At 48.3% G+C, this 13,919-nt stretch overlaps 1 protein-coding gene across 2 annotated transcripts in view; it reads left to right on the top strand.

Moving 5' to 3' along the window:
- The window catches only part of DPYSL5 (dihydropyrimidinase like 5), a 101,624-nt gene that overhangs the window by 25,832 nt on the left and 61,873 nt on the right, over window positions 1–13,919 (top strand). For both annotated transcript variants that reach the window (XM_067471390.1, XM_067471408.1), the window contains exon 2: window positions 12,317–12,581. In XM_067471390.1, coding sequence (XP_067327491.1) covers window positions 12,321–12,581 — 261 coding nt within the window. In that variant the 5' untranslated portion in view covers window positions 12,317–12,320. The remainder of the gene's footprint in view (window positions 1–12,316; window positions 12,582–13,919) is intronic.

Genomic DNA, 13,919 nt, shown 5'->3' on the forward strand with positions numbered 1-13,919 from the left:
GGGTCTGGAGAACAAGCCCTATGAGGAGCGGCTTAAGGAGCTGGGCATGTTTAGTCTGAAGAAGAGGAGGCTGAGAGGGGATATGATAGCCATGTATAAATATGTGAGAGGAAGCCACAGGGAGGAGGAGGGAGCAAGCTTGTTTTCTGCTTCCTTGGAGACTAGGACGCAGAACAATAGCTTCAAACGACAAGAAAGGAGATTCCATCTGAACACTAGGAAGAACTTCCTGACTGTGAGAGCCGTTCAGCTAGGTGGGCCATCCTGCCCAACCCCATTCTGCCAAGAAGCAGGAAAATGACATTCAAAGCACCCCTGACAGATGGCCATCCATCCTCTGTTTAAAAGGCTCCAAAGAAGGAGCCTTCACCACACTCCGGGGCAGAGAGTTCCACTGCTGAACAGCTTCCACTGAACAGCTTCCACTGAAAACAAGCTCCATAGGGCTTGTTTTCCAGACCCTTGATCATATTAGTCTCCTTAATTGTGGTGCCCAGAATTGGACACAATATTCCAGGTGTGGTCTAACCAAGGCAGAATAGAGCATGGGGAGCATGACTTCCATAGATGTAAGCACTACACTCCTCTTGATTGGCTTTTTTTTTTTTTTTGCCGCCACATCACATTCCTGGCTCATGTTTAACTTCCTGTCCACGAGGACTCCAAGATCTTTTTCACACGTACTGCTCTCGAGCCAGTCCTCATCATCCCCCATTCTGTATCTTTGCATTTCCTTTTTTTCTGCCGAAGTGGAGTATCTTGCATTTTTCACTGTTGAACTTCATTTTGTGAGTTTTGGCCCATCATCTCTCTAATCTGTCAAGATCCCTTTGAATCCTGCTCCTGTCCTCTGGAGTCTTGGCTCTCCCTCCCAATTTGGCCCCATCTGCAAACTTGATAATCCTGCCTTCTAGCTCTTCAACTAAGTCATGAATGAAGATCCTGAGCAGGACTGGGCCCAGGACAGTCACTTCTTTCCGGGGTGAAGAGGAAGCCTTGGGGAGAATCACCTTCTGGGTTCGTCCATTTAACCAATTCCAGATCCACCTCACCGTAGCTTTGCCTCGCCCACATTGGACTAGTTTCCTTGCCAGAAGGTCATAGGGGGCCTTGTCGAAGGAAGGCCTTCCTGAAATCCAGGTACGCTACATCCACGGCATTCTCCACTTCCACCCATCTTCTAACTCTATCTATTGTGGTAGTCCCCTACCTTACTAACTTACTTAGGCGATCCCTCAAAGTCTGAGAGTGATGGTCCTCCAAGTTCGATTTCCTGATGGTGGGTCCGTAGGTGGCTGTGGAGCTCTATTCTTGATTTGCATCTTCCCCCACAGTGAGGGCATCGGTTTCCAGGTGGGAAGCAGTCCCGGTCGGGGTTAGCTTGATGTGCCTTCCTCTTGGCACGTTTCTCTCTTTCGCCCTCCATTCGTGCCTCTTCAAATTCTGCAGCACTGCTGGTCACAGCTGACTTCCAACTGGAGTGCTCAAGGGCCAGGACTTCCCTGTTCTCAGTGTCTATGCCACAGTTTTTAAGGTTGGCTTTGAACCCATCTTTACATCTCTTTTCCTGTCCACCAACATTCTGTTTTCCATTCTTGAGTTCGGAGTAGAGCAACTGCTTTGGGAGACGGTGGTCGGGCATCCGGACAACATGGCCAGTCCAGTGGAGTTGATGGCGGAGGACCATCGCTTCAATGCTGGTGGGCTTTGCTTCTTCCAGCACGCCGACACTTTTATTATTATTATTATTATTATTATTATTATTATTAACTTTATTTGTACCCCGCTAGCATCTCCCGAAGGACTCGATGCGGCTTACACGGGCCGAAGCCTCAAAACACAATACAATAGAAAACATAACACAACAATAAACAAAGCAAATCAAAACAATTAAGCAAAATAACAACAATGACAATACATCAATACATCAAGACACTATTAAAACTGGTTCGGCCGGCGCAATGGGGTACAGGGTTAAAAGTGCTGAGATGGCAGGAGGAACGTAGGATTAAAAGTGCGGTGTGCAGCAACATTGGTTGTGCTAAAGTGCTTCTAGGACTTGGGATGGGGATTCCTAATCTGCGAAGGCACATCGGAACAGCCAAGTTTTTAGGTTCCTTCTGAAAACTGCTAGAGTAGGGGCCTGACGAAGCTCTTTTGGAAGGGCATTCCAAAGTCGGGGGGCCGCCACAGAGAAAGCCCTGTCCCGTGTCCCCACCAAGCGCGCTTGCGACGTAGGTGGGATCACGAGCAGGGCCTCCCCAGATGACCGGAGCGAGCGTGTGGGTTCGTAGATGGAGATGCGGTCACGCAGGTAGGGTGGTCCCAAACCGTTTAGGGCTTTGTAGGTGAGCACCTGCACCTTGAATTGGGCTCGGAAAATAAATGGCAGCCAGTGGAGCTCCTTAAACAAACTTTTCCACTTGTCTTCCCAAGAGATTTGCAGGATACCACCACAATCACGTCCACTTGGATATTGGCAGGGGCACCTGCACATTTTTGGGTCAATTTTGGGGAACGTGTGGTCTTGACTGCATTCCCTTTCCAGTCGTAGCTCCCTCCCAAGGCTGGGAGGTGATCTACCCATCCAGCTCTTGATGCTAGAAATAGGCAGCTCCCTAAAACGAGGGCATGGAGGAGCAATCCGCCTGTGCCGTTCACTTGCTCGCCTGCCTCGTCCAGCGATGGATGCCTCTGATGGCGCTTGTCTTCGGCAGGCTGTCATCCGCTCTCCCTGCACAGACGTCAAAACAAAGGAGCTGTGTTTTAAGGAGAGGCAAAAAATAAATAAAAAAAATCAGCGACTCCACCGAGATGTCATTGCTTGGAACCTCCGCACCCTGCTTTTGCTCATTAAGCTTTCCCAGCTGCTCCTGTCCTTAGGAAAAGGTTGCTTTCATCTCCACGCTGCACTGCACCAGCCAACAACTGAATAGAGCTGGATGGGCTCTTGGCAAAGCAAGGATGGCCTCCTCCTCCTCCTCCTCCTCCTCCTCCTCCTCCTCCTCCTCCTCCTCCTCCTCCTCCCTGGCTCTGCTGGCAAGGCAAAATGGCTGTGCACTGAACCTCAGGGTCCAAGGAGTGCCATATCTAAAATCCAAAGGATCTGCATGCTTTCCCTTCCTTTGTGGCACCTGCCCGACTCATCCGTGGCAAATACTGCTAGGCTGAGACTTGTATCCACTCCTCCTTCAGCAATGCAGAGCTTGGCTTCTTGGGACTCTGTCATGCTGCCATGGAATCTTGTTTGATCAATGCTTATGGGATATGCTTCATGTTATTTGCCTTTGGGCTTTGCAAACTCTGCCTTTGCATTTAAGACTCTGTTTGGCTCTTGAACTTATGCAACTTTACTTTTGTGTTTAAGGCTTTGCCTTTTCTTTAATAAACTACAAAGCCTACAGCCTTGGTGTGTGTGGTGTTCTGAGCAAGGTGAATCTATCCTGAGGTGTGACACTTGAGTCCATGGTAAAATCCCCAAGACTGGTAGCAAAACTTGACTAGCAAAGAGATAAAGACTAGCAATCAGGTGTCTGGGAGAGCTTTTACACAATTAAAACTTGATCGAACGTGGTCTAATCCATGAGGTTACGACTAGGAAATTTGGCTTGAAGCTAAGATAGGACCAGGAACAAGGTAGGAGCTTCTTGCTCTATTTGCTACATTGCTTGATCTGAGACCTGAGAGCTATTCTTTCCCTAATTAAGGACAGCAATGCATGAAGGCATTCTGTTGGTCTTGAGGAGTCTGCCAGTAATTTGCCAACATTTCAACCAGGCTGCATTTATCTTTGGTCATACGTCTGGCTTCTCCAAGCCTGGTGCTGGCATCCACTTGGTCATGCCAAACATTCTGCCTCAGTAAAACCCTGAAGATATTGTGTGCTGTCATACGTTGGGCCTATAGCAGTTGGCTTTTGAACAGGACGTGCTCTTTGTGCCCAGCAGGAAGCCGGGGTGCCTCGACTGAGAGGCCCTAAGGATTTTCCTATACAGAGTCTTTAGAATCTTTAAAGGTTTTACAAAGTCCTTTATTATTGCTTAAGTCTTCAACAAACAAATACTTCTTAGATCAGTGGTTTTCAACCTTCCTAATGCCGTGACCCCTAAATACAGTTCCTCATGTTGTGGTGACCCCCAACCATAAAATTATTTTCGTTGCTACTTTAGAACTGTAATTATTCTACTGTTATGAATCGTAATGTAAATGTATTTTCATTGTTACAAATTGAACATAATTAAAGCATAGTGATTAATCGGGGAAACAACATGTTTTGGGGAGGTTGGACAATGGATGATGGGATCTACAGTACCTCTGACTTCCACAGACTTGGGTTGCCCAGCTTGGGGGGCAGGGCCTGGGCCCTGTGGGGAGCCATTTTGAGGAGGGGGCAGGGCCAAAGGAGGTGACCTCGCGACCCCTCCAAAATGGCCAAGCGACCCCCCTGGGGGTCACGACCCCCAGGTTGAGAACCACTGTCTTAGATCTTCAACAAATTAAACAAATGCTTCAAGGCTTTGAATCAACTGGTGGGCACCTTGCTTGGAGAACTATTTCTTCCTTTAACAAGGAAAATCCTTTTTGACCCCTCCCGGGCAATCTGTTTTCTAGGCTCTGCTGGTGTGGGCCCTACTCCCGGCTCCAATTGCTTCTGGTTACCCGAGTAGACCTACCAGCCAAGACTTTGTATATTTTCCAGCTGGAGTCCTTTTGGATTTTCTCCACGAATGATGTGGCTCTGTATCTTTAACCCCAACAAGGGTTGTGCTGTAAAACTCTTTTCCTTAGAAGCTTTAGGGCTGTTTCCTCCCGGATGTTGTGAGAAACGAAGCTTCTCTACAGGTGGGGAAAGCTCACGTCCTCTAACTGGGCTTCCAAAACTGAAAGACTGCCTGAAGTCTTTCTTTTCCCTGGGGAAAGGGGCGGAACTAAAGAACATAATGATGATTGACAGGTCATTGGCCCTATAATTGCAGAGCAAGGGTAACCACCTTATTGCAAAATGCATGGAACCTTGGAATCATGTCATCAGCAATCATACCATTGTATTACATTTCTAACAGAACAAAACATACAAACAGATTAAAAAAGCACAAATTTTGCAAACATAGTAGTTGATTAAATGTTCTTTGACCAGTATCTGGCCACTTGGAGTGCCTCTGGTGTTGCCGCAAGAAGGTCCTCCCTTGTGCATGTGGCAGGGCTCAGGTTGCATTGCAGCAGGTGGTCTGTAGTTTGCTCTTCTCCGCACTCGCATGTCGTTCAACTTTGTAGCCCTATTTCTTAAGATTGGCTCTGCATCTCGTGGTGCCAGAGCGCAGTCTGTTCAGCGCCTTCCAAGTCGCCCAGTTTTCTGTGTGCCCAGGGGGGAGTCTCACATTGGGTATCAGCCATGGATTGAGGTGCTGGGTTTGAGCCTGCCACTTTTGGACTCTCGCTTGCTGAGGTGTTCCAGCGAGTGTCTCTGTAGGTCTAAGAAAACTATTTCTTGATTTAAGTCATGGACGTGCTGGCTGATACCCAAACAAGGGATGAGCTGGAGATGTCTCTGCCTTGGTCCTTTCACTATTGGCTGATACTTCCTGGCGGATGTCAGGTGGTGCAATACCGGCTAAGCAGTGTAATTTCTCCAGTGGTGTAGGGTGCAGGCACCCCGTGATAATGCTGCATGTCTCATTAAAGAGCCACATCCACTGTTTGAGTGTGGTGAGATGTGTTCCACACTGGGCATGCATACTCAGCAGCAGAGTAGCACAGCGCAAGGGCAGATGTCTTCACTGTGTCTGGTTGTGATCCCCAGGTTGTACCAGTCAGCTTTCCTATGATATTGTTTCTAGCGCCCACTTTTTGCTTGATGTTCAGGCAGTGCTTCTTGTAGGTCAGAGCACGGTCCAGAGTGACTCCCAGGTATTTGGGTGCGCTGCAATGCTCCAGTGGGATTCCTTCCCAGGTAATAATCCTCAGAGCTCGGGATGCTTGTCTCTTCTTAAGGTGAAAGGCACATGTCTGTGTTTTGGATGGATTAGGGATCAGCTGGTTTTCCTTGTCATAGGCAGAAAGAGCACCTAGAGCTTCGGAGAGCTTCTGTTCAACCATAGAATCATAGAATAGAATCATAGAATCAAAGAGTTGGAAGAGACCTCATGGGCCATCCAGTCCAACCCCCTGCCAAGAAGCAGGAATATTGCATTCAAATCACCCCTGACAGATGGCCATCCAGCCTCTGCTTAAAAGCTTCCAAAGAGGGAGCCTCCACCACACTCCGGGGCAGAGAGTTCCACTGCTGAACGGCTCTCACAGTCAGGAAGTTCTTCCTAATGTTCAGATGGAATCTCCATCTCAAAGCTCCCTGCTTGGGCAGTAAGGGAATGTGAGGATGTGGTGAATGTGAGGATGTGTGAAAATTCAAAATGGTTCTGATTGTGTGGTCAAGAGTGCTGTTGGTAGGAGAAGTGAGCCTGGAGAGAAGGGGGGAGAGGACTAACAATGGAGATGGGACGGCCGTGCCTTCCCAACACACACACAGGCTTTTGTGTCTTGCAGGGGGGGACCCTTCTCCGTCTCCGTCTTCCCAAGATGGAACAATGGCCGTGATTTGCGAATCCCAGGCACTCAACCTCCTGGGCTGAAGGGCTCCCTGGGCAACGGCGGGGATTGGACAAGGGAGGGAGCAGACAGGCTGCGTTGGATTGTTTGTTGTTGGGGGAGGAGAAAGGGGAGCAAAGAAAGGGGGCTGGAGAAGGCTTCGGTTAACAAGTGGTTGGAGGAGCCTGTGTTGTGTCTGTTCCTCGGGGCTCAGGACTGGGTAGAGTAACTTGAGACACCAAATTGGGAGGGAGAGCCAATACTCCAGAGGACAGGAGCAGAATTCAAAACGATCTTGACAGATTAGAGAGATGGTCCGAAACTAACAAAATGAAGTTCAACAGGGACAAATGCAAGATACTCCACTTAGGCAGAAAAAAGAAAATGCAAAGAGACAGAATGGGGGAGAATGCCTGGCTCGAGAGCAGGACGTGTGAAAAAGATCTTGGAGTCGTCGTGGACAACAAGATAAACATGAGCCAGGAATGTGATGTGGCGGCAAAAAAAGCCAATGGGATTTTGGCCTGCATCAAGAGGAGCATAGTGTCTAGGTCCAGGGAAATCATGCTCCCCATGCTCTATTCTGCTTTGGTTGGACCACACCTGGAATATTGTGTCCAATTCTGGGCACCACAATTCAAGAGAGATATTGACTCTAAGCTGGAATGTGTCCAGAGGAGAGCAACTAAAATGATCAAGGGTCTGGAGAACAAGCCCTATGAGGAGCGGCTTAAGGAGCTGGGCATGTTTAGCCTGAAGAAGAGAAGGCTGAGAGGAGATAGGATAGCCATGTATAAATATGTGAGAGGAAGCCACAGGGAGGAGGAGGGAGCAAGCTTGTTTTCTGCTTCCCTGGAGACTAGGACGCAATGGAACAATGGCTTCAAACTGCAAGAAAGGAGATTCCACCTGAACATTAGGAAAAACTTCCTGACTGTAAGGAGAGCCGTTCAGCAGTGGAACTCTCTGCCCCGGAGTGTGGTTTAGGCTCCTTCTTTGGAAGCTTTGAAACAGAGGCTGGATGGCCATCTGTCAGGGGTGATTTGAATGCAATATTCCTGCTTCTTGGCAGAATGGGTGTTGGACTGGATGAAGGCCCATGAGGTCTCTTGGATTCTATGAGAGACATTGGCACACTTTACTCTTTTACGAGGGGCACGTAAACTCCTGACCTGGTTTGAAAAAAACAAGCATCTTAAGAGGCAGCTGTCCCAGAACTTTGGGTGCAAGCGGGGGGGGGGGGGGGGGGGGGCTTCTGGATTCATACAGGGGTTGATGAGCATCTCTTTCTCTGGTTGCAGAAATCCCATTGAAAGGGATCAACCCATTGACGGCATATTGTTTGCATACCGGTCTCCAGGAGACCTGGGTACTTACTTAGGCAACCCATCATTGTCCGAGGAGGATTGTCTTCCAAGATCGGTGTCCTGGCGGTGGGTCCATAGGTGACTGTGGAGCCCTATTCTTGATCTTCATCTTCTCCCACAGTGAAGGCATTGGTTTCCAGGTGGAAGGTGGTCCCAGTCAGGGTTGGCTTGTCGCGGCTTCCTCTTGGCATGTTTCTCTCTTTCGCCCTCCATTTGTGCCTCTTCAAATTCTACAGCACTGCTGATCACAGCTGACCTCCAGTTGGAGTGCTCAAGGGCCAGGGCTTCCCAGTTCTCAGTGTCTATGCTACAGTTTTTGACGTTGGCTTTGAGCCCATCTTTAAATCTCTTTTCCTGTCCAACATTCTGTTTTCCATTCTTGAGATCGGAGTAGAGCAACTGCTTTGGGAGATGGTGATCGGGCATCCGGACAACATGCCCGATACAGCAGAGTTGATGGCAGAGGACCATCGCTTCAATGCTGGTGGTTTTGCTTCTTCCAGCACGCCGACATTTGTCCGCTTGTCTTCCCAAGAAATTTGCAGGATTTTCCGGAGGCAGCGCTGATGGAATCATTCCAGGAGTTGCATGTGACATCTGTAGACACTCACAGGCGTATAGCAGGGTTAGGAGGACAATAGCTTTATAAACAAGCCCCTTGGTCTCCCTACGGATGTCCCGGCCCTCAAACACTCTCTGCTTCATTCAGAAAAATGCTGCGCTCGCAGAGCTCAGGCGGTGTTGTATTTCGGCGTCGATGTTGACTTTCGTGGATAGGTGGCTGCCAAGGGAGCGGAAATGGTCCACATTTTCTAATGTGACGCCATTAAGCTGTATCTCTGGCATTGGAGAGAGATTGGCTGGTGACTGGTGGAAGAGCACTTTGGTTTTCTCAATGTTCAATGACAGGCCGAGTTTCTCGTATGCTTCTGCAAAGGTGTTTAGAGTGGCTTGTAGGTCTTCTTCTGAATGCGCACAGATGACGTTGTCATCAGCATACTGGAGTTCTATAACCATTTAAGGTGGAACCAGGTGTCAAACAGGGATGTGTTATTATTGCCCCAACTTTATTCTCCATCTTCATCGCTATGATACTTCACCTTGTTGATGGAGTGGAAATCATCTATTGGACAGATGGCAAGCTGTTTAACCTCAGCAGACTGAAAGCCAAAACCAAGGTTACATCATGTTTATCTGGTTTATCTACATCATGTTTATCTATATGTCCCAAATGGGCACCCATGGAAGAAAATATACCTCACACTGGCAATTAAATATATTCCATATAATTAAGTCTTGTAATACGGATAGGACTTCTAGCCTTTGGTATAGCGTATGTTTCTGTCTGCTCAATTACTATAGTATTTGCATGTAATCCCAAACATCCTCTTCCCTATTGTGGGCACTGTACCCAGCCCGCAGCATCTTCTGGCTCTTGGCGCGGTCACACTGGACGGGCCGACCCCGATTAGTGGTGTCCTCCTTCTATTTACGGAGCCCACGAGGCTTTTGTTGACATTGTGTCCTCCTGTGACACCTCGATGGGCCCAGGAATCACAAGCTGCTCCCTCCCTGGCTCCTTGCCCAGGTGTCCTGGTTTGGTGTCTCTTGCTTGGAAGGCTGCTTCCGTGGCTTTGCTGCATTGCCTTGCTACCTTTGGCTGTGTTTTAGATCCCACACTGTCTTCTTCTGTTTTCCTTTTCCTCAGGAATGCATCTTAGACTGTACTATTTTCAAAAACTTAATCACAGAATTGGAAGAGACCTCCTGGCCATCATCCAGTCCAAGAGAACAGCAAGACTTCCTGGCCAGGGCACAGTGCTATAGACAAAACACTCTATTTTGAATAACTATTTTGCCAAGATGATGAGTCATTTCTGGTTAGACCACTTTACCTGGAATATTGTGTCCAATTCTGGGCACCACAATTCAAGAGAGATATTGACAAGCTGGAATGTGTCCAGAGGAGGGTGACTAAAATGATCAAGGGTCTGGAGAACAAGCCCTATGAGGAGCAGCTTAAGGAGCTGGGCATGTTTAGCCTGAAGAAGAGAAGGCTGAGAGGAGACATGATAGCCATGGATGAATATGTGAGAGGAAGCCACAGGGAGGAGGAGGGAGCAAGCTTGTTTTCTGCTTCCTTGGAGACTAGGACGCAATGGAACAATGGCTTCAAACTACAAGAGAGGAGATTCCATCTGAACATGAGGAAGAACTTCCTGACTGTGAGAGCCGTTCAGCAGTGGAACTCTCTGCCCCGGAGTGTGGTGGAGGCTCCTTCTTTGGAAGCTTTTAAGCAGAGGCTGGATGGCCATCTGTCAGGGGTGATTTGAATGCAATATTCCTGCTTCTTGGCAGAATAGGGTTGGAGTGGATGGCCCAGGAGGTCTCTTCCAACTCTAGGATTCTAGGATTCTATGAGACTGAGATCTTGCCTTTTCCTTGGCCTTGGCCCAAGCAAAAGCAATTGCTGCAGCCTCTCTGAGATTGTAGGCTCTTCCTTATCCATTGCTTTTGCCATTTTGACCCTTCTCTGGGGTGATGTCAGGAGTCTTTGTGTGAGGAGCCCTGCCTGGTTGCTCATCCCTGCCTACTCCTCCCATTGCTTCCAGCTGCTGTTCCAAAACAGGTTCAGCTGCTGCAGAAGAGATAAAACAAGATGATAGCCCCTGGCTTGTAGGTTCTGCCCTGACTTTGAGGGGTGGGCTGCGGGGTCACGCTTGCAGCTGTTGGCTGCAGTTAGATACGTTTTATTGATTGGCCTATTGGCCGTATCAAAACATTTAACACAATTAACACATAGTCATACATAGTCATACATACAACATACAACCCTCGGTATAAAAGGAGTTAAAATAAACAAGCTGTCAACAGGATCTCGTTCAGATCAAATGTCTGCGTCACCTCCACAGTTTACCCCAATTGATTCCAAATGTGCAATTCTCAGCTGTGTTGCTTTGAATAGAAAAAGGGCTGTTTTGTGTGTTATTTTAGGGTTCTGTCCGGCCAACAAAATGAGGTTTTAATATATGGGTCCCAGTGTGTTTTTTGAATAATGTATGGTCCAAGGCAATGGTCTTTTTGGCCTTCTATATCCAATACTCGTTGAGCAACTATTTTTGGGTCTAACTCTTCTAAGAGATTCGGATACCGAGTCGGAAGTCCACAGCTCCTGATGTATTTTGTCAGGAGAACTAACCAAGAGGTCTGATGTTGATTTTCTATCTGCTCTAACAGGCACAGTTTGGGGAGTCTATCATTTTCCATGGCCATCAGTTTTGCCCAGTAGTTGTAGGCCCTGATTTTGGATAAGCCATCCACTGTGTGTACTCCCACTTCCGCTCTTACTGCTGCAGCTGGGGTCGTCCTGTCCACTCCTAGGAAACTTTGCAGGTGCTGTGATTGTGATTGCTCTAATAATGGTACCTGGTTTAGACCCTAAACTTCAGCTCCGTACAAGAGCATGGGAGTAACCTTTGCTTTATATACTTTGAGAAGTGGGTCTGAGGATCCTGGTTGGTTGTGATTTGTCAGTTTAAGTAGTTGATTTGCACGTACTCTTGCCCTAACTGAACTTTTTTGATGGTGTGGTAGCCAAGAGCCGGTCTCAGAAAAAACAATTCCCAGATATGTGAAAGTGCAAACTTGCTCTATTGGTTCATCATCCAGGAACCATCTGTGTCTGTTACGTCGTTTGCCAAATACCATTGTTTTTGACTTTGATTTATTAATAGTTAGAGCGTTGTTATGACAATAGGAATTAAACCTTCTCAGCAGTCTACGTAGCCCAACTTGCGAATATGATAGTAAAATCATATCGTCGGCATATAGAAGGATGTTGAAATGTGTATTGCACAGCTTAGGCATGTGTACCTCTGGGTCCTTCAACTGTTCGGGGAGATCATTTACGTATAAGCTGAATAACAGTGGTGCTAATATAATATAATATATGTTGGCTGCAGTTGCTTCTCCACATTTCCCTTTGCAGAGAGTAATAATTTGTTATTATGTGCCATCAAGTGATTTTTATCCCCAGTCTCCCTGGGTTTCTGTCCCCAAGTCCTCCATCTATATAAATAAAAATGTCATGTTCGTTCGTGGGATTAACAGAACTCAAAAACCACTGGACGAATTGATACCAAATTTGGACACAAGACACCTAACAACCCAATGTATGTCCTTCACTCAAAAAAAATGATTTTGTCATTTGGGAGTTGTAGTTGCTGGGATTCATAGTTCACCTATCCATTTGGAGTGGATCACAGGGAGCATTTATGAGCTTACGGTGACTTCTTGTGGGAGAACCAAGGACGTGTGGTTCATCCACCTGGTCTCTGCTGACTCCTCTCCTCCTCTTCTTTCAGAGCCATGCTTGCCAACGCTGCCACCATGCGGATCCTCATCAAAGGGGGGAAGGTCGTGAACGACGATTGCACCCTGGAGGCCGACGTCTACATCGAGAACGGCATCATCCAGCAGGTGGGCCGGGAGCTGATGATCCCCGGCGGGGCCAAGGTCATTGACGCCACGGGCAAGCTGGTCATCCCGGGAGGCATCGACACCAGCACTCACTTCCACCAGACCTTCATGAACGCCACCTGCATCGATGACTTCTACCATGGCACCAAGGTACCCTTCCATCTTCTCCCTTCCTTTGCATGTGCGGCTGTAGTTGCCAGGAAGAGCAAGCATGGCAGGTTGGAAACAGTTAGATTAGGCTTGAGCAAACTTTGCCTCTCCAGGTGTTTTGGACCCCAAGTCCCGCAATTCCTAAAAGCCTTAGGCCCCTTCGTTTTCCCCCTCAGCCGCTTAAGCACCCGGAGAGCCGAAGTTTGCCCATGCCTGTGTTAGATGGTCTTTCTTTACTTACTTACTTACTTACTTACTTAGGCAATCCTTTGTAGTCCGAGGATGATGGCCCTCCAAGTGTAGTATCCTGGTGGTCGGTCTGTAGGTGACTGCATCTTCTCCCCCAGTGTGGCCATTGGTTTCCAGGTGAAAGGCGGTTCCAGTCAGGGTGGGCTTGATGCGCCTTCCTCTTAGTACGTTTCTCTCTTTCGCCCTCCATTCATGCCTCTTCAAATTCTACAGTACTGCTGGTCGCAACTGACCTCCAACTGGAGCGCTCCAGGGCCAGGGCTTCCCAGTTCTCTGTGTCTATGCCAGAGTTTTTAAGTTTGGCTTTGAGCCCATCTTTCAATCTCTTTTCCTTTCCCACCAACATTCTGTTTTCCATTCTGGAGTTCGGAATAGAGCAACTGCTTTGGGAGACGGTGGTCGGGCATCCGAACAACGTGGCCATTCCAGTGGAGTTGATGGCGGAGGACCATCCCTTCAATGCTGGTGGTCTTTGCTTCTTCCAGCATGCTGAGATTTGTCTGCTTGTCTTCCCAAGAGATTTGCAGGATTTTTCGGAGGCAGCGCTGATGGAATCATTCCAGGAGTTGCATGTGACGTCTGTAGACAGTCCACGTTTCACAGGCATATAGCAGGGTTGGGAGGACAATAGCTTTATAAACAAGCCCCTTGGTCTCCCTACGGATGTCCCATTGTTTGTTTCTCCTCTTCCCTTCTCTTGAGCCTGCCTGCCTGCCTCCTCTGAAGAGACCATCCTGTCATTGCCCCGGAGACAGCTGGGGATGATGGGAAGGTGCCTCTCAAAAGTCGCCGGGCTCAGGGAGGAGGAGCTGGGAGGCTGGAAGGGAGGTCTGTTGCCTCCCTTCCGGCCTCTTCTCTCTCCTGCCTTCCTTGTGAACCATGGCTGCTGATGTTTTTGTGAGGCTCCAAGCCTCCTTTGACTGGAAGCTCTAAAAAGCCTCAGAAAAGCCAGGAAGCCATTCCGGGGTGGGGGGTGGGGTTGAAGGACGAGTCTGAGACCCCTCAGAAATGGCTGAACGACCGCACTGGGGATCGCGACCCCCTGGTTGAGAACCGCTGCCTTATAGGGTTGCTATGAATCCGAGTTGA

The sequence above is a fragment of the Anolis sagrei genome, chromosome 1, assembly GCF_037176765.1.
Source record: "Anolis sagrei isolate rAnoSag1 chromosome 1, rAnoSag1.mat, whole genome shotgun sequence".
In the NCBI taxonomy this organism is placed as follows: Eukaryota; Metazoa; Chordata; class Lepidosauria; order Squamata; family Dactyloidae; genus Anolis; species Anolis sagrei.